At 52.1% G+C, this 26,512-nt stretch overlaps 11 protein-coding genes across 11 annotated transcripts; 6 read left to right on the forward strand and 5 right to left on the reverse strand.

Annotated features, from left to right (window-relative positions):
* Positions 1–193: 193 nt before the first annotated feature.
* On the forward strand, positions 194–2,828 carry BDZ99DRAFT_481203 (HET-domain-containing protein; the record flags this gene model as incomplete). Its single annotated transcript, XM_033722378.1, has 3 exons — positions 194–1,636; positions 1,689–2,246; positions 2,310–2,828. 3 exons carry the CDS (start codon positions 194–196, stop codon positions 2,826–2,828), a joined length of 2,520 nt encoding a protein of 839 aa, XP_033571337.1.
* Positions 2,829–3,191: 363 nt separating this feature from the next.
* BDZ99DRAFT_398130 (uncharacterized protein) lies at positions 3,192–3,461 on the reverse strand (the record flags this gene model as incomplete). Its single annotated transcript, XM_033716079.1, has 1 exon — positions 3,192–3,461. A coding segment is annotated over one exon (270 nt), but the record flags the coding sequence as incomplete, so codon positions are not given.
* Positions 3,462–3,600: 139 nt separating this feature from the next.
* Positions 3,601–4,071, forward strand: BDZ99DRAFT_398055 (uncharacterized protein; the record flags this gene model as incomplete). Its single annotated transcript, XM_033716077.1, has 1 exon — positions 3,601–4,071. The coding sequence occupies one exon, from the start codon at positions 3,601–3,603 to the stop codon at positions 4,069–4,071; it is 471 nt and encodes a 156-aa protein (XP_033571339.1).
* A 5,172-nt stretch (positions 4,072–9,243) lies between these two features.
* BDZ99DRAFT_502583 (uncharacterized protein) lies at positions 9,244–11,578 on the forward strand (the record flags this gene model as incomplete). The annotated part of the gene is made up of 4 exons (XM_033723903.1): positions 9,244–9,368; positions 9,463–9,575; positions 9,694–9,918; positions 9,968–11,578. 4 exons carry the CDS (start codon positions 9,244–9,246, stop codon positions 11,257–11,259), a joined length of 1,755 nt encoding a protein of 584 aa, XP_033571340.1. The 3' UTR covers positions 11,260–11,578.
* A 740-nt stretch (positions 11,579–12,318) lies between these two features.
* BDZ99DRAFT_425671 (ankyrin) lies at positions 12,319–13,364 on the reverse strand. The gene is made up of 2 exons (XM_033717099.1): positions 12,918–13,364; positions 12,319–12,865 (listed from the first exon to the last, which is right to left on the reverse strand). The coding sequence occupies exons 1-2, from the start codon at positions 13,310–13,312 to the stop codon at positions 12,394–12,396; spliced, it is 867 nt and encodes a 288-aa protein (XP_033571341.1). The 5' UTR covers positions 13,313–13,364; the 3' UTR covers positions 12,319–12,393.
* Positions 13,365–14,693: 1,329 nt separating this feature from the next.
* On the reverse strand, positions 14,694–16,128 carry BDZ99DRAFT_544886 (uncharacterized protein; the record flags this gene model as incomplete). Its single annotated transcript, XM_033726824.1, has 3 exons — positions 14,694–15,511; positions 15,901–15,913; positions 16,097–16,128. The coding sequence occupies 3 exons, from the start codon at positions 16,126–16,128 to the stop codon at positions 15,074–15,076; spliced, it is 483 nt and encodes a 160-aa protein (XP_033571342.1). The 3' UTR covers positions 14,694–15,073.
* Positions 16,129–16,264: 136 nt separating this feature from the next.
* BDZ99DRAFT_467436 (uncharacterized protein) lies at positions 16,265–17,214 on the reverse strand. The gene is made up of 2 exons (XM_033721017.1): positions 16,851–17,214; positions 16,265–16,800 (listed from the first exon to the last, which is right to left on the reverse strand). The coding sequence occupies exons 1-2, from the start codon at positions 17,156–17,158 to the stop codon at positions 16,704–16,706; spliced, it is 405 nt and encodes a 134-aa protein (XP_033571343.1). The 5' UTR covers positions 17,159–17,214; the 3' UTR covers positions 16,265–16,703.
* An 840-nt stretch (positions 17,215–18,054) lies between these two features.
* BDZ99DRAFT_525587 (uncharacterized protein) lies at positions 18,055–18,381 on the forward strand (the record flags this gene model as incomplete). Its single annotated transcript, XM_033726015.1, has 1 exon — positions 18,055–18,381. The coding sequence occupies one exon, from the start codon at positions 18,055–18,057 to the stop codon at positions 18,379–18,381; it is 327 nt and encodes a 108-aa protein (XP_033571344.1).
* A 1,512-nt stretch (positions 18,382–19,893) lies between these two features.
* BDZ99DRAFT_467439 (uncharacterized protein) lies at positions 19,894–20,665 on the forward strand. The gene is made up of 2 exons (XM_033721018.1): positions 19,894–19,988; positions 20,048–20,665. Exons 1-2 carry the CDS (start codon positions 19,980–19,982, stop codon positions 20,273–20,275), a joined length of 237 nt encoding a protein of 78 aa, XP_033571345.1. The 5' UTR covers positions 19,894–19,979; the 3' UTR covers positions 20,276–20,665.
* A 127-nt stretch (positions 20,666–20,792) lies between these two features.
* Positions 20,793–21,934, forward strand: BDZ99DRAFT_467440 (ras-domain-containing protein). The gene is made up of 2 exons (XM_033721019.1): positions 20,793–20,959; positions 21,009–21,934. The coding sequence occupies exons 1-2, from the start codon at positions 20,882–20,884 to the stop codon at positions 21,606–21,608; spliced, it is 678 nt and encodes a 225-aa protein (XP_033571346.1). The 5' UTR covers positions 20,793–20,881; the 3' UTR covers positions 21,609–21,934.
* A 3,210-nt stretch (positions 21,935–25,144) lies between these two features.
* BDZ99DRAFT_467441 (uncharacterized protein) lies at positions 25,145–26,489 on the reverse strand. The gene has a single exon (XM_033721020.1). It carries the CDS (start codon positions 26,414–26,416, stop codon positions 25,595–25,597), a length of 822 nt encoding a protein of 273 aa, XP_033571347.1. The 5' UTR covers positions 26,417–26,489; the 3' UTR covers positions 25,145–25,594.
* Positions 26,490–26,512: the final 23 nt, after the last annotated feature.

Here is a 26,512-nt window from a genome sequence, read left to right on the forward strand (position 1 = left end):
AAATGCCGGCCAGCCTGCGCCACGACGCAGCCTCTTGAGCAGCGCCTACGACCACCACTGCATAACCTTCTCACAATCAGTCCTTTGACGTCTGCTTCCATTTTGTCGATCTTGAACCGCACACATTGCGCTGATATGCCGAACGAGCCGCACGAGTCGCGCTTGCCATGAGATCGCACCCGGACACTCAGCCATGGCTCTCATACGCCTTTTGCAGCGCAAGCCGGACGGCGAGATCGTCTTTCGCGAACCTACCAGCGGCGATGTCCCTGCCTACGCAATACTCACTCATACATGGGGAAAAGAGGAGGTCAATTTTGAGGACATGGAAGCCAACGCGGACATGAGCAAGACTGTGAGCAAGGCTGGGTGGAGGAAGATACAGTTCTGCGCGAATCAGGCAGCAGCTGATGGACTACGATACTTCTGGATAGACACCTGCTGCATTGATAAGAAGAATGCGGTCGAGCTCGGCGCAGCGATCAACTCTATGTTTCGGTGGTATCAGAACGCTGCGCGCTGCTACGCCTACCTTTCGGATGGCGAAAGGACATTGGAACAGGCATTTAGGACGAGTCCATGGTTTACCCGAGGCTGGACGCTTCAAGAGCTTATTGCACCAAGGCTGGTTGACTGCTTTAGCTCGGAGGGTGAGCGACTTGGGAGCAGATTGTTGCTTAAGCCTGAGATACACAAGATTACCGGCATTGCAAAGAATGCTCTCCGAGCCGCCTCGAAGCACGATAAAGACCCGCGACTCGCCGTCGATGATGACGAGGAGCAAATAGAAGATGACTTCGGATCGATCCTTTCGAATACAGCTGACATACAATCGAATGTCTCCGTCGACACAAGTTTACCTACCCGAGAGGGGAAATTGCATCTAGCTCAGATGCTGGCCACTCACCCTGATCTTGCCCCCTTGTGCAGAAAGGCTCTGGCTAGGATGGACAGAGATAGATTCATAAACACTGCTCGTAAGCTACTCAAGCCGTATTATCGAAATCTGCTCGAAGAAGTCAGCACCGAGCGGCAGCGGGCAAGCGTACAATTGCTTAAGAGCCGACGTGGGAGGCACCAGATAGCCGCAGGAATGGCGAAGCTTCTCGATGTCGACGTAGACAACGAAAACTCGGAAAAGCGCGACGAAGTCTTGGAGCAGGTGCAGAGACGAGCCGAGTATCTCAACACACGGATATCGCAAGTTCCGCATGTTGTACCTAACGAACCTTTTTCCGGCACGGGACGGCTGTCTGATGTCGTAAGCCATGGCCTAGAGGACGAAGTCAACTTCGACGACGGCCTTCTAGACGAAGACCAGTACTGCCCGTCAACGGGATCCGACGTCCCAGACTTTTCGAACCTTGCCGAGATGGAGGGATTCTTTCGGGAGTCAAAGCCATTCGGCTTGCTGCTCAGTGAATTCAGAAAGTTATTGCTTCCGCAGCAGCTGCGCCATGTTATCAACACTATCCCGCGAACCCAGATCTGGCTCTCTCCGCAACAGGATCGCACCCTTCTCAATCGAGCAAAGGCTCATATTGAAGACTATACTCAATTAGAATGGGATTGGTGGCCGCTTAAGCCTCGAATGAGAGATTTGAGTAGTGATGAAACAAGGGTTATTTGGAAATGTGTAAGATCAACAGCTTTCCAATGAAGTATTGACGATGGCTTATGTTCGGCAGGTTTGTGGGCAACATCTCTGGCTGGAGATATCAAATGAAGATGCCGAACTCATTCGGGATATTTTGCCTATCATGGACAACAATCCGCCCTGGTCGCATCGCTGCAGGCCTAAAGTAGATCGACCAACATGGGGTTCACGTGTCCCAGGATTTATATACACGGCTGCTCCTACATCAAGTGCGAGTCAGCGATATACGCCTTCAAGCAATGCTGGCTTGTCATCCTCCTCGACACCCGCAACTGGGGCTATTTCCTCTACCAGTAATGCGGGGCGGTCAAGTACGTCCAGCCCAAACATGTCTCAGCAGCTAGGAGGGACGACCTCAAGCCAGCAACCTATTGCTACCTCGATAACTTCGAACGCCACGAATCAACTCTGGGTCCTCTTTGGCGTACAAGGTCCACGCCGGCCTCTGGAGATGGACCACATCCTCGTCGATGGTGCGACCAATGACGATACCTTTTATCGCTCTCTACGGAAAACATATCAATTTCATCGAGGAAAGCTAAGATTGTGGTTTTCGTTCTGGAGGTTCCGGTATTGTGAGGTCGTTAAGGTGAGCGATTTCTCCTCACGAAGTGCATGCAGCACGGCCTTTGCTGATCCTCGTATCCTCTAGTTTAAACGTCTGGCACCACGATGGGTCATACGTGACCGCAAAGATCTTCCAAGTGGCGTAGATTACGAATATGATCCCCGACCACCCAGAGCAACAAACCCTCCAATATCCAGGCACGAGTTTGCGATGCACCTCAACGCGTGCGACCAACCCTGTCCCTGGTCTTGGTCCTACTTCCACGAATGCATGCCGCAGCTTAACACATTGACTTCGATCACGTCCATCCCAAAGAAACGCAAGCAGTTCAACACCACAACCACATCTAGTACCTTCACACCACCCGCCGATGCTTTTGCCTGGGGTCTAGAAGCGCGGCATTCTATTTCAGCACTCTACGTGGTGATATATCACGTACTGATCGTTGCGGGCCCTTTCGCATTTTGGGCATGGTGGATGACGAGACATCCGGGAGATATGCAAAATGCGAGTATACCGACGACCATTGTGCTGGGGTTGTTGTCCTTGTTTTGGTGTACAAATGGGATCTTAACACAGGGAAGAGAGACGAAAGAACTCTAGCTTTACCAAAGAGTCGCTTCTGCAAGTGAGGCGGCGCAAGAGTGATGTGAGCGAATTCTCTGGCAGTCGGCGGTTGCCGGGTATGTTCGCTGGTTACATCGTCAGCAGGGTGTTGGGCTAGTGTTGAGCATTCCGCTCTGGCCCGTCTGTGAAACATTCGCAGGGAATCGCAGGGAATCGCAGGGTCGGAACAGTACTACTCTGCCGATGAGCAGCAATGATCTTGGCGAGCAGTGCGACGAAGTAGGCTGGAAACCAGGACTTGATTCACGAGTGTCTAGGCAGAAACCAGGATCTAGACCCCCGTCTCAGCCTCATCCACAAACTCTACAACCCCCCTTTTCCCCTTACACCCCTCCCCCTCTACCGCTTCACTCCCAAATCCCCCGCAACCTCCCTAAAGAACTCGGCAAAAAACCCCCTAACTTCCCAAATCGGCAACGCGGTACTCACAAAACTCGAACAAAAGACCCAAATAAAGCTAATCACGACCCAGGCCGTAAAGAAGCCTTTACTGAAGACGTAATGGGAGAAGAACATTGGCATCGGAATCAAGAAGTCCATGATGAATGTCAGCACGAAGGAAGACACGCACGCGAGGCGGAAGGCTGCGCGGATTTTGTGCGGTTCTTCGGGGTTCGCGATTTCGATGTGGAGGTTTGGGGAGGCGTGAGGGGGCGGGGTGGTGGTTGGGAGTATGGAAGTCTTCTCGTGCTCAGAGTCCGAGTCCGAAAGGTTGGATGTTGAGGCGCGTGGTGTGGCTACGCTGGAGATGACGGCGACGTTGATAGCGCTGCAAGGATACGAGAAGGCACTTGGGGCAGAGCACACATCGACACTCAACACGGTCAACAACTTGGGCAACCTCTACAAGAACCAGGGCAAGCTGGGCGAGGCAGAGATGTACGAGCGAGCGTTGCAAGGATACGAAAAGGCACTTGGTCCAGAAAGTGTTGCTACTTATGTCCCAGCACTAAACACAAACTGGGGCCTTGGTTCGCTCTTCCATAGTCAAGGTCATTCAGCTAAGGCTAGGATAATGTACTCGAAGGCCCCAGTAGGATATGTGAATGTTCTTGGACATGACCATCCACACTGTCAGAGTCTGCGGGAGAATGTGAGTGCTTTGATTCCCGAAGCGGAAAATATCGACAAGAGGGAGGATTCACGGCCTTTAATGATTGAAGGGACTGCGGGAAATGGAAAACGTCATAGGTTGTTCAGAAAATTCGGGTTAAGGTAGCAGCCCTATGTTAGGTGCTAAGGCACCTATACAGTAGATCGCACTTGCGAGGCTGCGATCTGCCTGCGAAGCCCGTTCGGGTATAGACCCTCACGTGTGTAACGGGTCGTCTCTTCTCTAACTAACAAGTACTTACACAGTGCTCGATACAAGTCTATATAAGTGTGTTTAAATACAAAAGACAACTCCTAAGAAATCCATGGATTATTTCTGGATCGTAGCAATCTCCTATCGATCTTTCCTCCTGGGTGAGGTATTGCTGGTTTTGGGCCTTTTTCTCTATTGCGCGTCGTCCCTTGTCACGATAATGGAGGGTAGAGAGAGGAACATCGCCCCGTTTTGCAAGGGAAGCGTATATCCTAGGCACATCTGGAAGAAGGGCTTGCGCCAGCACCTGGCTGGCTCGGTCTACAATACACATCAGGCTAGGGGGCTTGTCTTGCCAGAAACCGATCACGTCTGGCAGCTAGACTAAAAGATATGCTGAGCGCATAGTAATGCGGCTCGTGCCCCCTCAGGGTGCTTCGGCCATACTTTGATGGCGAAACCCCATACGGGGGTGCGGTGGACGCATACTACGATGCCGTCCACCGCTTGGACACGTGCTACAACATCGTCCAATGTCTTCTGGACGTCCTCTAGACCAATCCAGGCGCTATCAGCGCAGCGTCGTTAAAAATTTGCCTGTGATAACACCACTTGGGTTCGAACCCGACCCAGTTGTGCGTGCTCAAGCACCAAGTATTCTAAGCGCAGTCGCGTATTACAACACTACGCCAGGCTGCCCACAGGCCAGCACAAAAAGAATAGAATGACTGGGGGGTTTACAGGAAGAGCAAGCGAATTGTAGGCTTCTATAGCCTTCCGGTGTGCACGCCGTAGGCGTGGCCGGAGCCTCGGGCCACGTAGGCCCCGAGGGCGCACGTGATTAGGGTTCACCTAATCTATGGCACGTGATCGTGCTTGTGCTTGTGCTAGGGGGACATAACAAAAAAAAAAAGAGTTAAATTTTGGGGAGCGCTACTCGTACACCCCCTTTTCACTACACGTACACCCCCCCCTCTTGGCGCTTCACCACCTTTTGATTGGCTCGGAGAGCCCGGAGCTTCCTCTAGGCATTCACCTTTACATCTTTCTACACGTAATGCTATACGTAAGGCCGTATATAATGCTATACACAAGGCCGTACGTGATGCTATATGCGAGGCCGTACGTGAGCTTGTACGTGAGCTCGTACGTAAGGCCGTACGTGAGCTCGTACGTGAGCTCGTACGTGAGCTTGTACGTAAGCTCGTACGTGAGGCTATATGTGAGCTCGTACATGAGCTTGTACGTGAGCTCGTATATAAGGCTATACAAATTGGTATAATGTAATTGCTTGTGTTGTATATAGCCGCATTTAGAGAGAGCATTCGGAATTAGTAAGCAAGTTAAGCAAGCGAATCGGAGGCTATAGAGCAGTGCTCTAAGCTAATTAGAAGGTGGCGAGGCGCTAAAAGGAGGGGGAGGGGTGTATATGTAGCGATTAGGGGGTGTATATATAGTAAAAAGGGGGTGTATAAGTAGTGCTCCCCTAAATTTTATTAACTTTTTAAGGCACTATTTTTTAGGAGCACCTTAGTTATCACCCCCCCTTTCTTTACATACCACCCCCCTTTTCTCTGCGTATCACCTACATTAGGCCTAGCTCCGGCCCGTATGAATATTGTTCCACCAATCAAACTTACTCGCTTGCCTCCGTATAGGCTGCGTAAAATGGAGAGTATGTATACACAAACTGGAAAGGATGCATCATCTGGGCCAATAGGACTCTATTCACTCTAGCTACTCTAGCTACTCTACCAGCGGAAAGCGCCTAGATGGCCACCGTCCAATTGCTGACTAAAAGGAACGCCAACTAGACCTGTATACCAAGGCCTCACACCGGTTCCTTCACCATAAACAGCCTCCTTCTCAGGTGTAGACATAGGGGCATCCTCAGGGGCTGGTTGGCTATCGGGGACTAAGGAAATAGAGCCCTGAGTAGCTGTTGGAGTGCCTGCTTGTCCGGTGGAGCGATCTGGAGCTGTACCTGTGAACTGTATAGGATTATTCAACACTACAATGGTCCGCTCGACCGCCGGCGTGCCTGTGGAGACACCTGCCATAGTAATTTGGCTAGTCGGTGTCGCAATCTGCACGAGCAGTAGTCTTACGAGCTCGCCGGAGATGCGATGTTCCTCCACGTGCCTGGTCCTCTTCCTCTACGGACGCGTGGCGGCCCCAGGGGGCGGCCGGAGGGGCACGGTGGTGAGGGTAGTGATGTAGAGGACGTGGTGTTGATGCATCGAGAGAGTGTGCGCTGGTGATGTAAATTCTTCATTGAGCACGAGCAGTCAAGCGAGTGAGTTTGATTGGTGGAACAATATTCATACGGGCCGGAGCTAGGCCTAATATAGGGGGGTGATACGCAGAGAAAAGGGGGGTGGTATGTAAAGAAAGGGGGGGTGATAACTAAGGTGCTCCATTTTTTATTTAAACTATAACTTAAGGAATAACTGTAAGAGTGGAACTGCATTAGGAAATGGATGCTTCCTTTGCGGGCAACGCGCCCTCGCTTGCTGACTTGCCGCTTTATCCTGGCCCGTGCTCCGACTTCATCCCATAAAAGCGTCCTTCCCTCGCCGTTTTACCCCCCTCCTCCATCCTCTCTTTCCCCCAACGCCTGCGCCTCCTTATGCTCGCTTTTAATTGGCCCCCTCTCGTCCTGCCCATGAGCCATTTTCATGCACCCATTAACGTCCGCGCACATGCAAGCCCTGCCCACTTCCCTTAATTTCGTGTCTTAGACTGATGATAGCGCAGCGCCTTTCGGGCACTCCTACAGCGAATTCCTCCCTCACACTCTTACCGTTATAATGGATGAGAACGTCCGTCTCCAGTTGTCACCGCTAGAGCCGCAATGGCCTCCTTTCTGCCGCTCAATCCAAGAGACTCCAATTCAGGCGTGCGGGCATTCACGATACTCAAAGGCGTTCCCCCCGTACTCAGGCATCCCTTCGCCTCCAGAGAGCCAGTACCCGCAGCTGCCGATCCATGGGATTCACAGGAACCGCCACGTCAGCACGGCTGCCTGCTTTGTTTTCTCGATAGTTTTCATCCCAAAGCAACACCGCCCCTTAGCGCTGCAAGCTCCCTTGTATCCCCAAATAGCTCCTAGCCACCTTGCGTTTCATTCTATTTCAGCCGGCGGCCGTGCTTGATTATGCAGACGTTACTTGTGCGGAATTGGTTGTATGCTATTGGCCCCGGAGTCGCCGTGTCTTGCAACTTATCAGCTCCAGCTGTTCCACAGACCGTAATTAGTCCACTGCTGGATCTCCGCTGCATGGGGCCATGCTACGCACCACTGAATCGGCGGATGGACGTCACCCTGGATCCCCCGAAGCAATGTGGCACGCGCATATGCATGGTCCGCGCAGGCTTGCAACGTTGGTGGGCGGACGGATCAACGGCACGGCTGCGAAGGGGTCTCTGCTTACCGGAGCACAGCCCGCCATAAAAGGAGCGTTCAGCAAGCATCACATATTGTCCCACGTATCCCCTCATGCGGTTACTAAGGCATTTCGCTCACCATGTATGCGACAACCTTGGCAGCACCGGAAACAACATTGTTGATAATAATGCCCCTGGACCAGGCGGAGTTAGATGGTCTCACAACGCGCGTCCCCTTTGCCTTACTCCGCCTTCGCCACTTGCCTTCCGTTTTATTCTGATCAGTCTCGGCTCGGTGTCGCCGCAGATTAGCAATTATATAGAATCGCGGCTTGGTAGAGAGCCGAGAGGGAACATTTTACGAGGATTTAAACAGCTACAAGCTCGCAGAACACAGGGCAACGGTCCTTCAAGCAGGATGGAACGCTGGCGTTGCTTAGGCGGCGTTGGCTCCAACGGCAACGGCTCACGGCACAGCCCTCACGTGCCAACGCTACGAAGGATGGTCTCAGCAGGATTGGGTGAGAATCCGAGGCGTACTAGGCTTGCTTCGCATCCTGCTAGCATCCTGCTGATTAGAGGCACTCGTCTGCTTCCGCCGACTCACTCTGTGACCAAGTGATTCGCGGTCGGGAGTTCCGATAGGTTGCAGTCCCCCACCAATATGGTATTTACCCAATGTCAATCCGCCAGCACGCCAAGAGTAGTGGGAAGAGATAAGCGTCCAGCGGCAATAACGACTCTGGAGGGGGCCTCCTTTCGGATGCATGCACTCGCCAGATGCGACACCGCAACTCGGTGACTGTCCTTCCGGAGAGTGTCATTTTTTGGGGCGCATGAAGTGTATATGGCTTATCTAACTCGCATCCACCAGACACAGCAAGGAGGGGTTGTTGAGCTTAGGGGAGCATCGACGGCAGAGCGTACGTACATGCACTGAGATGGTGGTTATCACCTTTACAAGCCATCGGCCCATCCCCATAATCAGTCACGGCAGGGCACCATTGGACACGGCACGAATTGTCTGATGCAGCGCAGTGGGTCGTTGCAGATCACTCGCTTATCGCCACCAACAGATACAGCACAGGACCGCATGCATGAAGTCACGGAGCATCTGATAACCACCTGTTTCCGTATATCGGACACGGCACGGATCATCCGATACAGCGCAGAGGGTTATGGCACTCCTAAGGGTGTTGGTCTAGCCCTTACTCAACGAATAAGGGCAGAGGATCTGCTTCGCCGCTAACCTCCTGATAAGGGGTTTGGCGTCACGATGGTGTCAGCTGGAATGCGACAGGCCGGATAGATGGATACGACTCGACCGCAGCTTCCTAAGGGCGCTGACCAGGCGGCAAGCTGAAGCCTTTGCAATTCATGCATTGCGGGTGGCAGTCTGCTCTGACTCGCGCCCTCTCAATGCACATGCATCACGTACATTAATTTGCTGAGAATTCCGGGGTGTCTTTCGAAGGCTGATGCTGCACATGAAGGCTATGCGCGAAGAGAGGACCTTATAAGCCCTGACATTTCCCCCGCCAAAGGCCTACCCAGAAAGGCACAAGGCAACGGCGATTCCAACGGCTCAACGACTGCAGATTCGCGACAGCAATACTGGCGACTTCTCGACCTCATTTCCATGTGCCTCCGGCGATTTCACTTGATTATATTAATTCCCACACTCGACCTTCTTTCCGTATGCCTCTAGAGATTTCACTTGATATAATTAATTCCTACACCTACCCTCCCAAAAAGTCGGCTTCTCGACGTCGCAAAGTCGTGACATCCGAGGACGCACCGAGCGGCGACTCTAAGAGGGAGAGGTCTCTTACCCCGACAATGCGGATAGCGAAGGCGGCAGGGTTGCTTTACTCAGGCACGTTACAATATCCCGATCTTGAATTCTTACACTGATAGAGAACCTGCAGATGGGAACGACAAAGAACATCCGGTGGTCATCGAGGATGATGGGTCCGATTCGGACTCGGAAGCTGAGGGAAGCGAAGCTGATAGGGAAGGTCTTAAGCTAGGTACGCACTTCGCCTTTATTGCAATGGACTTGTCTAACGACCAACAGATGATGGAGACGACAGTAGCGATAGCGATGAGGAGCTATCTGAGCTGGAGGATCTCTCCGACGCCCATCAGGTGATGGAGACGACAGTATCTATGAGGGGCTACCTACGCTGGAGGAACTACTCGGACGCCGACCTCTCCAAACCAATACCGAATCTGCGGCGCCAGACGGGAATCAAACGGATGATTCAGCTGAGCGCATCATTGCTGCGGCTGCCTCACCGTCTAGGCAGGGGCTTGGGACATGCATGGCCGCCGGTCAAGAGTCTTCGAGAGTCGATAAGGGAGAAAGACTCGGTGAGTACCAGATGCTGCGGTAACCGCGATCTTAAACTGACAGATGTAGACAATTCGCCGGCCGATATGGAGAACAATTGCGAGAAGGTGAATAGTGTAGGCGATCTGTTATCGACACCAAACAAACGGAAGCTCGATTATAATTCCGATGCCAAAGACGACGCCAAGGACCTGCGACCCCAGAAGCAACAAAAACAACTTAACCCACGCGATGATTCCCCCGCACTTTACGATAATGTCGGCATGAGAAACTGGCCATCTGCAACACACGAGCGGAATTACGCCCCATTCGCCGATGCGACTACCTCTATGGAAGTGCTGGACCCCACCTCGAAACCGGCCTCGGAAGACTCCCGTTCAGCAAAGCAGCTGTCGGCCCAGCCACAGGCAGAGAGCCTTGCACCTAGTCCTGTGCACACACCGATGTCGACGACGCCGCCGCCGCAGGCCCGCAGCAGCCATTTTCCACCTCTCAGAGTCAGCGGCAAAGACGATGGCGCCAACACCTCGGACCTACCTCAAAGCGACCTCCTTGAGTTACAGAATGGGCATGATACGTCACGAACCGCTCTTAGACTACAGGATTGGAGCACGATGCGTACGAGGACGTCTCGACAAGTAATGCCGTCCCAATCACGACACCTGTCTGGGTCCAGAACAGATAGAGTGACTCGGTCTAGCTCCCCGCAAACATCCTCTCTAAGAGCGACGGCTGCAGATGAACCCAGCATCGGTTATGGACTCAGCGCCAACCCGGCCTACCAGACAGCCGATGTTACTCTTTACCCTGTGCCAAAGACCTTGTCGATTGTATCAGCAATTGTCCGTTGCAATGAGTCGACATTGCCTCTAGACCAGATAGCGCTTGACACTAGCATTCTCGGAGAGAGAGGCCAAGTCATCCGGATAACCCAGGTATCGCAGGATTCATGGTTGTTACTGGGATGCCGATATGACGATGGTGCATCACACTCACGTCCTCGTCGGGGTTGGACGGTGCTCAGGGCAGACCAGAAGAGCAATCCTCACAGCGATGCTGCAAATCATAACGCTGGCCATCCAGACACCCACATGGGCGAAGAGGACGAGGACGAGGACAAGAATACAGATGAAGACACAACGGAATACAAACCTCATGCTATGGGCACTGATCCGAGGTTCAATAGAAACGATATGCGCTTCCGCCAACGAACGCGTGTACCGTGGTTCGAGTCGGACAACCTGCGGTTACTTTCGTACAGGAAGAACATGACCATGGGCTGGAAGGATATATTCAAACTCTTCCCAGATCCGACCCCAGGCGCAGTACGGACGCGCTGGCACATGCTGCAAGGGAAATGATCCATCGCTACGAGCATATCGATATATGTACCCTATCCAACTTGGCGATGCCGCCCTAATCATGTTATGGGCTATTGCTCGGCCGCGTCGCATTGGACCTACTTCTACGACTTTCGGGGCTGGTTTCGGTACGCGGCTCGATTTTCGCAGGTCTTAGGGCGATTCGTCGTGTGTTGTGGTCTCGATCTCAAGGGGTGACGTTGCCATATCGGAGGGTTTGGATGAGGTGCTGCCCCAGTGGGAGACCAACGGAGTTGAGAGGGGGGATAAATGAGCGTGATAAATTCGTAGCAAGTAATTCCAATATTGAATTCCCTACCTTTATAGTCACAATCGCCAAAAGGGGACCCCAATTCCGTTTCCGTCTTGGGACCTGAGCAGGCGCTGCTTTAACCTGAGCCAAGGACCAGCAGCCCTAAACACTGCCTGAGCGACCCTGAGCACACCATCAAGAACGCTAGTAAGGAGGATAATTGAATTTTTTAAGTTTGGCGCCTCACGCCTAACCTGTTCCCTTGTAGCGTGGAAAGCGTTTAGAGGTGTCATGTCCGCACCAATTTTAAAGTGTCCCGTCACTACCAGGGAGTGCCAAACACAGTGCCCGCGCACCGCCCCGACTTCTTTCGGATATCGGCACACCGATAGGCATCGAGGAGTCTCAACAACGCTCCTACTACGACCACCCAGCTCCAACAATCACCACGTCCTACGATCACCACGTCCTGCCATCACCTACGTCCTGCCATCACCTCCTTGCTACGATCACCCACGATGGGAAGAAATCAGTAGCCACAGCTTGAGCCTCACCACAGCACACCTAAGACCTACAAATTGCTTATCTCCTTTAACCGCATCTTACTCCACTGATCCTCCGCATGAATAAGCGCAATCCCCACGGCCGGATGGCACTCAGGTTGCAGCACTACAACCTAGGATCAACAACTCATATGCCAGAAAGCTACTCTCCGAACATCAGCTGTAGAGAACCCAGCTGAAATCTCAGCTGTAGAGAACCGAGCTGAAGCCTCAGCTGTGCAGGGCTCATCTGAACTTACTAGCGCGCCACCCTGGGGGTGGCCCCCTTCCTTCCCCTAGTATATATACAACTAGCTAGACGTCTATAGAAATCAGAGTTCACATCAATTTAACCTGAGTATGGCCCTTGATATCCGCCCAGTAGCGCGGCTTTTTCCCCCTGCTATCCAACTTCAACGGATCGGCTCCTCGCTCAAGCAAGTACTTCACAATCTCAGCTCTTCCAAACTCCGCCGTGCGATGCAGCGGCGTCCCCAACCCTAACAGCTCCCGCTCCCGAAACACCTTAGGCTCGTTTTCGTACTTGACCTTGTTAATCGGGGCACCGTGCTCCACAGCGCGCCGCACGACATCCAATGCATCGGGCGTGTCTCTTAGGACGGCGTACTGCAGCAGTTCTCCACGCCGTGCATCGGCGCCGCGGGTGAAGAGGTAGTCTATGAGATCGAGCGGCGCGCCCAACATGGCTTGCGATGTCGGCGTGTAGTCCCAGGCGCAGCGGGCATTGGGGTCGGCGCCGTGGTCGAGTAGCCAGATGACCATTTCTTTGTCTCCGGTGCAGAGAGGAATGCTAATACGGAAAGACTGTTAGCAGAATAGGAAGATTAAGACAGGGGAGTTACCTTAACACGGGCGGTTCGTTCCGATGCAGGGGTTTATTGATATCCCATCCATGCTGTAGGAATAGTTCCAATACCTCGAAAGCTCGACAACGTACCGCCTCCTCAAAGGGGAGGAGGGCGTCCCGGGTTGTGACGTTCTCGTCGAGGAGGAATTGGACCATGTCGAGGTCATGGCGCTCGATGGCGGTGGTGATGGAGCTGTACAACCACCCCGGGTGCGGCTTTTGGGTCTCAGACGATGGACGAGGGCTGTGGAGGAGCTGTTGGACGAGTTCTGTGACTCTTTTTAGATCGCCATTACGCGCGGCGTCATCGCACAGCTTAACTTCTGGTGGCCGATAAAAGAGGGCACCATCTCTCGGCAGCAGAGGTGGAGGAATCTCGCGCAACATCATGTCGGAAGTACACGAGAAATTGACCTTGTTTTGGTCGTGAGGTCAATTGAGGATAAAAGCGCATCAGTAGGACGAGACCAGCCTTGAATGCAGAGTTGTATCGTAAGTCACGTCACGGGAGATGTAAATGCCGCGGAGGTGGCTTGGCCAGCCTTCTCAGACCACAGCCGTTACTTCCACCGCTGCCGCGTCGCTATTCTACGCAATCACACAATCTACGGCTACACCTCGCGCGGCTGTCTCATCGGCTACCGCGGCGGCAACCCAGAGTACATCTGGTGAAGCATGGTGGCAGTGGAATGCACAATTACAACAATACCAATACGACACCCAGGTAGGAGTCCCGCACTCACAAGCGCATGCCCCTCTCAACGTCTGGGTATATTGCTCCACCCCTTAGGAAGGTGGACACAACTGGGCTCTCTGGGATGGCACAATCAGGCATTATCGATCATGAGTGGATAGTGGCAGCTAAGGATATTGCATAGAACACTTTTAAGCACGGTAAAGCTTGGAAAATTTGCGTGGCTCCATTTCATCATCCAAGGGATGCCAGCGACATCTAGGCCGAGCCGTCCGCAGGAACAAGTCGTAAGAGAGCAAACGGTACTAAATAACCTTCTTTAGCCAGATGAAGCGCTATCTACTCTCATCTAAAGGGATGCGCATCTTCGCATGGTAAATGTTACAAGTCTTAGCGGGTAGTCAGCCGAGGGCCAGCTCCCAAGACAGCTAGAATAATAAATGACCCCGAATTTCCCCGACTTTCCGCTTGGGCGCTTGACAGCCCCTCAGGTTGCGACTTTGCAGCAACCTACAATTGGCAGTCGTCGACCTCCTGGATGGCAAATTCGTATTTTTCGCATTGTACCAAGTTCTCCAAGTGCGAGCGATGAAGTTGTCCATACAGAGCATTTAGTCTCTTGCCAACCATGTCTAGCTGATATTGCCGATAGAAATTTGATATACAGTTTTGTTTGTAATCACCACGGCTACAGCAAAAGTCGTGTATAACGCGCTCAGAGTAGTCGAAGTTTGCCTTAAGGCGTAATGTAATGCTTTGCTGATATGACATTTCGGCCCGTATGTGTAGGGGTGATTCATCGCCGATAAATTCCGCTGCGGTTGATAGGGCACTTCGTTGGACCTGCACAGCTTTGGATGCTGCCAATAAAGATCCAGATACCATGTCGGGGGCCAAAAGCTTATAATGACGGCGTCGACCCTTAAGTGAGTGGGGCATGGAGGGGTGAAATTTGCAAGGCTGAGATCTGGAGCGCCGGGCCGAGAGTTCCGCCCGATACCAGCGGACTGCCACGTGACTGCTTCCTGACGCCACGCAAACCGACGCTCTCATCCTCCTCCACTTTTGCTGAAATGAGTCTGCCGCCGAACGATTCATGGGACCGGATGCAAGAGGATTTCGCTGCTGGCTGACGGGGCGACTTTCGACTAGCTTTGCTTAGTGAATGCCTATTTTATCATGTGACTCCGAACATGCTCCCTTCAAGCTCGTCCCCGATTTCTCCACGCTCAGTTAATGCATACTTCTTCGCAACGGCGAGTGCTATATTACTGGCGTGGATACTATCTTCCTTCTTAAGTCCCTAGTGGAGGTGCTGTTTATAGCAGAGGAAAAAAAAAATGCATTCGCCGCAAGTTAGATCCAAGATAAGGAAAGAATTCTTTGAACAGCCTGGATGTCCTTCTGGACCGATAGCTCTCACTTATTAATTTAAAACGGGTATTAAAAGAACGTCGCTATCTATTCAACGCCGTATCCTCTTCTCCAAAACCATCTTCACATTCACCTCCCACCACGTCCAAAACTCGGACCTGCCCCCACTTCGTAATATCAACTAGGTTGGCAAGCAACCTCTTCGAGCTCTCGAGAGTCAATGTATTGCCGAGAGCCAGCGGTCCAAAGAAGAAGAGCTTGTATTCATCTTCTGGGAGCGACATCGGTCCTTCTTCCGCTTCCGTTTCCTGTGCATCCCCTTCTCCATCTCTGGGAGACTTGGTTGCAGCGCTGGTGCTTGGCACAACACGTGCAGCAGCGACACGCAGCAGCCAATTATCGCCATCAATCTCGACGGCGAACACTGGAAACCCGAGATCCCACTCCTTATACCTCCGCTTTGTAAACTCGGCGGCAATCCATGCGGCAAGCTGGGCTGTTAGGTCGCGTACGCCGGGATTCTAATTATTGTAGCCTATAAGGATTGAATTAGGGTGCTTATCTGCACTACTGGGGCCATCCGTGGACTTATTATATGCACTTCCAGAATTCTCTTCACGCAGTAGCTTTATCCTGTTCCCTTTTTACGAACCACTACTCGTCTGCAAAACAAGGAGAGCCTTATTGTCTTAGGCAGGCCGCCAATCAAGCCATGTGCTATGAATTTTTCCTTGCCAAAATAGCTTAATCGGATATATGGCTGCTGCACCAGACTAAAAAACCGCACGATTAGATATTAGCTAAGCCGCCATAATAAAAGCAGGTGACGCGTAGAAGGCATATCTCTAAACATCCAACTAATTGACCGGCTTTGAAGCGATTACACTCTGGTGCAATGGGATATTCTGACCCTGGCGTCGAGGCTGCAGGGTTCTAGTATGCAATAAAGTCACAGCTGCACGGCGATGAATGGGTCAACTACGCCCCGTTGTCCCTCCAATGAACTTTATTTTGAACTGGTCGGTGAATTTGAGGCTAATTACTTGCTTGCCCAATCGCATCTGGTAGCTAGAAACCCCCGGAGCTGGAGGATGGGATCGGCTTACCGTCCCGTCCCGCTGGTTCTCCGCATTTCCATGGTGCTATAAATGGAGTCCATGAATCGTCCTGCAGATCGCCCGATATGCAACCATAATGCTCTGATATGTATGGTGGAGTATTGCGTAGGCGCTGGAGACGTCATATTTCAAGCTGCTATGCTTCCTGTGTATTGCCCCGGAAATGCCAAGACTGCAGCCTGAGGTGAAGGAGATGGCAGCTTGCATTGCTCTGGCCCTATATAAAAGACGGCACTCTATTAACTATACAGATTTTACCCAGTCCTTTAATCTTCAGGTCCTTATTAGCAAAACATCATCATTATTGCAACTGCAGGGCAAAGCTTCACCATCAAGTATTTACAAACTCCCTTCCTTATATTAGCCCGTCCTCTTAACATAATATGCGAGTGGGCTTGCAAGACATATAACTCTTGTAACGGTGACCCTCCCCACCGGATCCGCAACTATATCAGCTACTGTCCAAACGCACCTCAAAACGGCACCCAGCCATATATGCCTCCAAGCGGGAAACTCAGAGATCTCCTATTGGCCCTCAATGCTTAAGACACGGATATAGAAGGGGACTGTCCTGTTTATTTGGGAAATACGCCGCCTAACTCCTCTGATTAGACTGGTTAGTTCCCCAACGCAGACTAAGAGATCGCTGGCGAGCGAGCTTGCGAGCAGCCTCTCCGAGGTTTTCAAATATACTAGATAAAGCTAATTAAGTTAGGTCTGGTGGATAGTTAAAGCAACATACAATGCATCTCTTCTCGAAACTTTGAAAACTTGAAGTTCCAACTCGCTGAGGTCGACACCGGGGGTCTCTTTGCAATGGAGGTCAAGGACAAGATATAAATTGGAAGGCGAAGAGGGTTCAAAACATATATGTGTATAGTAGTCCTCTGGAGGTTTGAGATTTTGCGAATCAAAGAAAGCCGTAACCATCGCTCCCTGGTCTTGAAAATATTGTTCGCGACATCTGAGGACCACCCGCTTTGGTGCACAGTGTGATTTAGGCACGTCAGGAGGGACACCTTGTGCCAGTACCGGACTGGCTCTGTCCATCTTAGCTTACGGTGGTAAGTGATGGTGATAGGTAATAGTTATGGGAGGGAACCGAGTGAGAAGCAGCTTCAGGCAAACTGGACACGTGGCTTGTCCAAAGATATGGCGGTGCGCCACAAAAGGCTTCGCATAGCCACATATCTTTCAGCCACTGCAAGTAAATTTCGCCACAAATCGGAACTTTGCCCAGCCTGTGGCTGCGCATGGTCCCACCACCTTTTCAATCGCGCTGGCACGCGTTCTGGCGGCGACGGCCATCACAGCTAATGCAAAGTGTCTCCTACGACGCGTACTATCCTTTCGCACCCGCCTGCGACTCTTGAACAAGCATGCAGCATTTAATAGACCGCATTGACCCCCCTCTGTACGCCTAAATGCAGGCACACAGCCACATTTCCAGGCCATCACCTCAACCATCTTACCTCCACCACCACTCTCCAACTCCGTCAGCGACTACAGCGCTAGTATTAAGCCTCAGCGCTGAGGACTTCCCGCCGCGATAGACTCACCTCTCCCCACCACATCCCCATTACCACTCGACGCCCCTACTCACCGCGCTATCCTTACCATCCTCACTACCGCGCCGTCCTCACCACCGCGCCGTCCTCACCACCGCGCGCCATCCTTACCGTCCTTACCACCGCGCCGTCCTCACCACCGCGGTTCCCTCACCACCGCGCTCCGTTTTTACCGTCCTCACTACCGCGCCGTCCTCACTACCGCGCCGTCCTCAACACCGCGTCGTCCTTACCGTCTTCACCACCGCGCCGTCCTCACCACCGCGGTCCCCTCACCACTGCGGTCCGATAGTACATCGGTCCAATATTTCTCAAAACGCGCCCGGACGATGTCAACAAACCCTACCAAGTACATCTGCTATTCTGTTATCCCTCAACATGGCTCAACAGTCGCCCGACTACAAAATGCTGTTTTTTGAAGAGCAGCGTAGACGCGAAGAGGAGCAACGTAGACGGGAGGTCGCGGAACGTGCTCAGGAGGAAGAACAGTGCAGACGCGAAGAAGAACAACGCAGACGTGAGAATGCAGAGCAGGCGCAGGAAAAGGCTGAAGAAAAAACCCGCAAGACGTCTCTCCCTGAATTCCTCGATGCGTGTCACAATCACCTTTACTCGGGTCTCAACCGTCCAGACCAATGCGACGTTGTCGACGCGAGGCGACCCTGCGAATGCGAACAACAAGCTTCTGTCACAAACCTATGCTAACAGCTTCTCCCTTTTGTTTCCCTACTTTCTAGTACTGTTTCCATCGCCTACACCTTTTCATGATCGCCACTTTACAACGTTATTTTACAATCAGCCCAGTGTCAGTGAACGTGTATTTGCTTCTTCGAATACGGTGCTAACCATACTCCAGTCACACCCTCCATTCACCTTCCAATATTCCTGCAAGTGTCAGGCGCGTGGGTGGCATGACGATGAAGAGTGCCGCCTGTATCTGGATCGCCGATTCAAACGGTAAGGTAACGAGTGTGGTACTTGCCATGCCTCCGGACATAGCTTGCACCACGGATCGCGGTTCCGACTCCGATTCGTCGCGAAGAAGAGCAAAGGTAGCTAACTTATTGTTGATATGGGGGCATATCGGCTCGTGCGCCTGCGGCTAGCTGCAGACTCCACCAAGCGGGCGCACTCGGCTGCTCGCTTGACTGCTCACTTGACTGCTCGCTTGACTGCTCATGTGACTGCTCACTTGACTGCTCGATCTCATTGATTGCGCATTCGACTGCGACTCGCTGGACTTCTCGTGGGACTACTCGTGGGACTGCTCGTGGGACTGCTCGTGGGACTGCTCGACCTCTTGCTCGACCTTTTGCTCGACTCTTGCCCGATCTTTTGCTCAGCTAATTTGATGTTTCTCACATAGAAAGTTATCCTGAAGGAAATGTCAATAGATCGGATAAGTAACCAGTATCAGTCAGGGTGCGAAGACATCCTGTAGCACTTCTCGATGATCACTTAGGTGTTCCCTATGGCCACTAGTTTGCCGAGGAACACCCACTTTGAAACGCCGCGTGCGCCGCAACCCAGCCGCCGCAAAACGACGCACCGCCACCCTCTCGCACAGGTTCGCAGCCACGACTATTAAATCGCCTTAAGCATCGTTCCAAAGACCTAAGACCGCAGGCAGCTAGCCAACGCACAGTTGAGATGCGCGTCATAGCGGACGCCTTACCCGTTCAACAGTTCGACAAGGGCGGCCAGTGTTATGCACGTGACGCTGGAAAAGTTCAATGGCGGGGCATGGCTGAGGCTCGAGATTCTTTTATATAATCTTCCCGTTGGGCACCAACGCCGTTATGTGGCTTATCGACTTATGAACACATTTAAGTTACACTCCCATTCATTTGGCTCCATTTCGCTGGTCGCCTGCGCCGCAGCCCAGTAAAGCCGCTCTACGTTTCAAACCTACGATCCACCTCTCTTCGCGCTTCTTGCCTGCTCCATTCGCCAAGCCACTGGCAGGTGGTGCATTAACAGCCATCCAAGGTGAAGAGTATCCCTTCCATGGCTACGAGTATGCTGACATGTTATTGCGCGAATTACAGTTTTCCTCTCCTAGCCGACTTAGTCTGTCAACTGCATTTACTTCAAGCTGAATACAGAATAAGCTGCTTCATCCACCATACTACGGCAGCTAAGATTGTGCGACCATAGCCTGAATTCTTGCACTCCCATTTGTCTAGTGACAAATACCTATATTGACGCATTTCGCAGGCATCGCACCTCCTCCGCGAGCGAGCATCACACATCGAACGGCCCTCGAATCGAACGTCCGGCTAGGAATCTAGCTCATCGCTCTGATGCCCGAGGTAGGATCGACTTTGGCACATTTTCAAATTCCTGCGAATTCTAACGCGAAGATATCCGGGCCGAACAAACTAACAACGGGGACTATGAATTTCTCCAGTATCATACTTTCAAAGCGGTCGATGATGATAGACTCATGTCATGGACAGGTGGATCTGGCCGCATAGGTGTCGGTGTAAGAGAAATCACCCCTCAGAATACGGATAGCGACACAGAGGACATGCTTCTTCCTGGGGGGCGCGGTATGCTCGTGATGGACATGAATTTCAAATTAGTCCGAAAGGCTTAGTAACGAGTATAAGCTTCTGTGTATATGTACTTAATCATTGGGGTGGAGCGGGGTAGGTCCCTGTGGACTGTGCGTTTTATTGCACATTTGATTGCTCGATCTTCTGCTCGGTCGATCTTCCGCTCAACCCTGGCCCTGGTAACTACGCACTGGACTGCATGACGCCCAGCTCCACCCCACCGATTGTGCGTCCGACTGCACGAGTGGCTGCTCGGCCTACTCTTTGACGGGCCATTTCACGAAGTGTGCTCACGTCGGAGGCCCCGGTGCCCCGTCGCCCACTATCCTCCAATAAGGTCCATTGATGGCGCTGAGATGAGGACCAGAGACATCAAATGATGAAATGCTTTAATGCTCAAAATTATATAGCATGTTACGCCCGACGCGGTCCGTCAACTCGTTGCCTTACCAGCTCTCATTTCATCCTCACTGGTTGCCTTCCTGCACGTTTTTTGCGTCTTCCTGCGCCCTGAGTTCTTATGCATTAGTCGAACCGCCAGACTGTCCAACCAATCTCCTTCTTTTCGCCCATCCCAAACCTCTGGTTCGCATCTCGTTCCCCATTCAAAAGCAGATTAGCAGTTTCCGGGCCAGCAGACCTCCACAATGGCAGGGAAAGTGACTTTGTATAAGCTCGTGGTGCTCGGGGACGGTGGCGTTGGAAAGACAGCCTTGACCATCCAAGTGGGCCCCTCCACACCTGTCAAATGCCAATCACTAACTGTATTTCTAGCTGTGTCTAAACCATTTCATCGAAACCTACGACCCGACTATTGAGGATTCATACCGCAAGCAGGTGCAGATTGACTCGCAGTCATGCATGCTGGAAGTGCTTGACACGGCAGGCCAAGAAGAATACATTGCGCTGAGAGACCAGTGGATACGAGATGGCGATGGCTTCGTGCTGGTCTATAGCATCTCGTCCCGGCCATCCTTTGCCCGCATTCAAAAGTTTCACGACCAAATCCAACGGGTCAAGGAATCGAACGGTTCTACGTTCGGCCCCGTAGTGATGCTGGTGGGAAACAAGTGCGATAGGGTGACAGAACGCGAAGTGCCGGCCAAGGAAGGCAGCGCACTCGCTCGCGAGCTGGGATGCAGCTTTGTGGAGGCTTCTGCGAAGAAGTGCATAAATGTTGAGAAGGCCTTTTACGACGTCGTCCGGACGCTGAGGCGGCAAAGGATAAGACAAAGACAAGAGTCTTCTGGCGGCAAAAGAAGGGGCGTTCGCAAGAAAAACCGACGCGAGGTGCAAAGGGAGCAACGACAAGAGTCTTTTCGCGGCCAAAACAGCGACATGAGCAAAACAACCAACGCATGCCGTATTCTGTAGGGTCTGCGACAGTTGATTGTTGTACAGAGTACGTGAGACGTGCCCACATTATTGTTCTTCTTAGTAGGTATTGTCTTTGTCCCTGGCGTTGGCTTGTGTTGTAGGAAACTCATGTTTAGTTATCTTTGAAGGGGGAATATCTTTAAAAGAGATTTGCCAAACTATTCCAGGTTTGAAAGGGGTCGACAGGCCCGATCCTGTTCGACGGTTCGGAGCTGGAGGTGGAGCTGGAGGCGAAGGGTATTCTTGAGGCTTTGACATCTTCTTCCGGGACAGTCAGCAATTGTATATAGGTTAGTATCGCTTTAATACTCACCTTCTGAAACTGGTTTCTGCGTTGGTAATATTTGGCGGTATGCTCCGGCCTGGGAACGCCCCGCCGCGGCGAAACATGCTTGTCACGTGGTCTTCTCCCACGTGCCAGCAACTCGACCACTTGCGAGATCCTGGAGTTCGCAAGGTCCACTAGTTACTGAGTCAGCACTTGGCCAAGACCAGGCAATCCTATTCTGCCGAGAGGTGAAGGATCCAGCATAATAAAACAAACAACACTCGATAAACACACCTCAGCCGACTGTTATAGTAACAGGCCGCGGCGGAGCAAGCGCGGCCAACATGACTCTTTCGTGGTAGACGTTCCTTATACACGCACGCCAAGAGACGACGCGACGGAAGTTGGTTGGGTGGGTGGGCGTAAAGTTGGTCGAGGGGGAGGGGATGGCTTACAGCTTCGATGCTCTCCCCGGCCGCTCTCGTTCGAGTTGACACTTGGCGTCGGGTGGGCCGTCTCTGGCTCGCCGAAACTATCGCAGTGGCTTGCGTCGAGTCCTGGTCATCGCAGGCGTCAGACAAAGTTTTCGTGAGGGCCGCGATGTAGGATCGAGGCGCTTCATGGGGCAATTAAAAGGATGCGCTCATGCTAGAGACGGTGAACCAAGAATGTTTGAGTATTGTTTTTACCAGCTTGCCAAGATTGGGGAGGGATATTGGCACACCCCCTAATCACTCCGCGCACACCCACTAAATCACTCCACGCACACCTCCCCCTCTTGGCGCTTCACCACTTTCTAATTGGCTCGGAGCAGCGCGGAGCTTCCTCCGGGCATTTACCTTTACATCTCTCTGCACGTGATGCTATACGCGAGGCCGTACGCGAGCTCGTACGTGAGCTTGTACGTAAGCTCATATGTAAGCTTGTACGTAAGCTTATATATAAGCTTGTACGTGAGCTCGTATATAAGCTTATACGTGAGCTCATACGTGAGCTCATACGTGAGGCTATACATAAGGCTATACGAATCGGCATAGCTATACAGCCTCTCCGTTCTACGGCGCATTCTTTCCAATTCGTGCAGCCGTATATACAGCCGTACGTGAGCTCATATGTAAGGCCACACGAATCGGAAAGAATGCACTGTAAAATAGAGAGGCTGTATAGCCATGCCGATTTGTATAGCCTTACGTATGAGCTCACGTACGGCTAAGTGAATAAGAAAGGCTACATGTGCAAATGCACGTGAGAATAGAGCTCCGGACGAAGCTCCGAGCCGCTCCAGCCAATCAGAAGATGAGACGAGAGAGGGGGGTGTGCGTGGAGTGAAAAAGGGGGTGTGCGCGGAGTGATTAAGGGGTGTGCCAATATCCCTACCCCCAAGATTAGCTTTTATTGCACACTCAATTTTCCCACTTAGACACTTTGGTGACATGAATCTGGCTTCAGAAGCATCCAGATCTTTCTCGACTCACCATTTCCCCTTCCTCGTGAGCGGCGCCTCCTCTCTGTCAGGGTTCCCGAGGGAGCCTTCCTATACATGGGAAAACATAGGTATTTTTCCCCCCCGTTAGAACCGGACGGGCCTCCGAAACCTTTCCGCTGCGACCGTGAGAACTTATCAGATGATTATCGCACGCGGATCCTACGGCCAATAATTCAGGATTTCCAGCACGCGCTCTGATCCGTCACTACCTCCCCCCCACCAAAGGACATGCCTCTCTCAGTACCGTCTTCGGGGTAAATTTGGCGTCGCGACGAACACCTCCACGTTCACGTCGCAACCGTTCCGCGAGCCTCACCGTTGTGTAACATGGAAGTCGATACTGTAACGGTCACCGGTGTTTTGATGCAAAATTAAGTATCCGAGAGTAGTCTATCGAATACAAGCCAAAGCTCAGACCTTGGTCGCGATCTTCCTTTCGCTATCGCCTTCCAAAGGCAAATAATAAATACCCGGTATAACCTCGTCATTGCCTTGTTGCGGAGGCGGCTTTTGATGGTCTTCCAAACCCGTCTTCTTCGTGCGTGTGCGTGAGCGTGGCTCTCGTCCTTTCTTCACCACATTCTTCACCATGGTCGGTTTTTCCATCAGGCCAGACGCTTGTAACGTATCTGCAGTAGCACCGGGGAACCAATTCTGTAATCGGTTAGCAGTGGAGTAGGTTTTGAAGTGTGTGTACTTACTGTTGCCATCAGCATATCATATACCATAAAGTCTTCGCTAGCTATTGCACGAGCAGCTGTGAATTTTTGAGAGTCATGGAGCGCTTCAAATAACTCATCTGCCATGTGCGATGTAATCTCCACTGACGTATAGCACCTAGGGTTTAATCTAGAAAGAGTTTAAATATTGCCTTCTACTTTATAGCTATTTTGTTCTTGCATAAAAGTAACTGCAGGTTTTCCAACTCTAACCACGCTACACGCGTTTATTTGCGGGAGCGTATACCGCCTTTATTAAACCTTAGGTTATAAGCTATAGCATAATGCTTGCTTTCCGTTGTATCTTCACCTGCATCCTTGTTCTTGTCCTTATCTTTGTTGTTTTTGTCTTCGTCTTCGTCTTTAGCTTTAACATTCGCAGCATCGCTATAAGGGTTACTGTTCTGGTCTCTACTAAGCACCGTCCAGCTGCAACAAGTATATAAGTCTAATAGACTATTACCGGACTAGTATCCCAGTAACAACTATAAATCCTGCAATACCTTAGTTACCCGGATAACTTAACCTCTCTCTCCGAGAAATCTAGTAGCAAGCGCTATCGGGTCTAGAGGTGTTATCGACTTATTGCAACGGATAATTGCTGTTATAATCGACGAAGCCTCTGGCACAGGGTAAAAAGCAATATCCGCTACCTAGTAGGCGGGGTTGGCGCTAAGTCTATAATTGATGTTGGGTTCATCTGCAGCCTTTGCTCTTGGAGAGGATGTTTACGGGGAGCTAGACTAAGTCACCCTGTCTGTTCTGGGCCCAACAAGGTGTCGTGGTTGGGATGACGTTACATGTCGAGACGACTTCGTACGCATGGTCCTCCAATCCGTTGGTTTAAGAGCGGTTCGTGACGTGCCGCGCCCCTTCTTCCGAACATGGCGATTGCTTGATTCACGTCGCGGAGAATTTGTCACTAACACGTCATCAGCCTGACTGAGTTCGTCCTCATGGCTCACCCCAATTTCACCACCACTGGCGTCGCTTCTGTCTTCACCGTTCTCACAAGCAATCGGTTAAAACTGCCTCTCAGTATATATCTGATTTAGATAACGCTTTCGAGAACTTGGGTGACCCCTGCTCTAACTGTTCCGTTGCTGCCTACTTCTCCCCTAATCGTATCCTCCTCGTTAGATGGTGCCCTCATAACGGTCATACTATGTCAAGCCCACCTCGCAAGGCACATTCATTTTTAGAGATCCATTTAAGAAGTTCAACGGCTATCTTATGCATAACTAGAAGTAGGCGTCACATAGAAGATCACTAGCGCTAGTTAGAAGTCCACAAATATAAAACGTTCTGGTCGGCATATTCTCAACAGCAAAGAGCGGCCCTCCTAGAATCGGATACCGAGAGTTCCCGGTCACTCCAGACTGTTCGCTTGACGAATGCATGCCACTAAAGGCCATCTCGGGCACCGCAAGCCTGTAGAAGAGGCGGACACCAACGGCGACTCCGATCCCAGAGAATGGGCAATGACATCCCATGGATTCCCATCGAGTTCTTACACGTCTGCCTCAAGAACGACCATGTCATCCTCATCCACGTCGCATTCGAGATCATCCTCCGCCAGCTCCTCCTCCAAGTCCGCCTCGATGACATCCTCCTCGCCTGCGCGGTCGCCCGCCGTGAACATCTCCCATCGATTGGAATTGTTCTCCAGCGAGGCCGTGTCAACGCTCTTTTTCTTGAGCACCTTAAACTTGAGCTTGCGATACCGCACGCCGATGACGCGCTCACCTGGAGCAGTGAACGAGATGGTCCGCCCTGACGACCCGCCGGCATGCATGTTCAGCCCGACATTTGCAATGCCCTCGGGGTCTGGTATGCCCAGCGACTCGCCCACGGGAGCCTCCCCCGAGAATGACGCCTGCCCACCCCGCTGGCGGTCCGCCTGCGCCTCGGCGTCCTTGACGGTGATGAGTCCCACCACCAAGAACAGCGGGTAGTCTAGCATGGCCTTCTCCATCCATTTCCGCGTGTCCTCGGCGGCGCACATGTTCATGAAGTAGCGTCTCTGCAGCAGGAGATGATACCTAAGCAGTTCATTCGTCTGCAGGTCGTTGGAATTGCTGCCCTCGAAGGCTACGTCCCCCGTGAAGAGCCTGGATAGCTTTGCGCCGAGTCCTCCGCTCGCGCTGGTGGATCCGGCATCGCGCAGCGTCATGAAGGGGCTTGTCTCCACGTCGTGCTCCGGGAGGGCATCGTCAGTATCGGGCCAGAAGTCGTCGCCCGGGTTGCGGACATCGGTGACGAGACGGCCCAGGTGCGAGCTTTTGAGGGTCAGGAACCCGTTACGGTAGACGTCGAGGGCGTCGGGAGCCATGCTGCTTGTATGGGACCGGCGAAGGGATGAGGCTAGAGAGCAGATGATGACAGAGAGCAAAGTAACCAGTGGGTTTCCCTGAATTGGTACATGTCT

This window comes from Mytilinidion resinicola (genome assembly GCF_010093595.1).
Source record: "Mytilinidion resinicola strain CBS 304.34 unplaced genomic scaffold BDZ99scaffold_22, whole genome shotgun sequence".
In the NCBI taxonomy this organism is placed as follows: domain Eukaryota; kingdom Fungi; phylum Ascomycota; class Dothideomycetes; order Mytilinidiales; family Mytilinidiaceae; genus Mytilinidion; species Mytilinidion resinicola.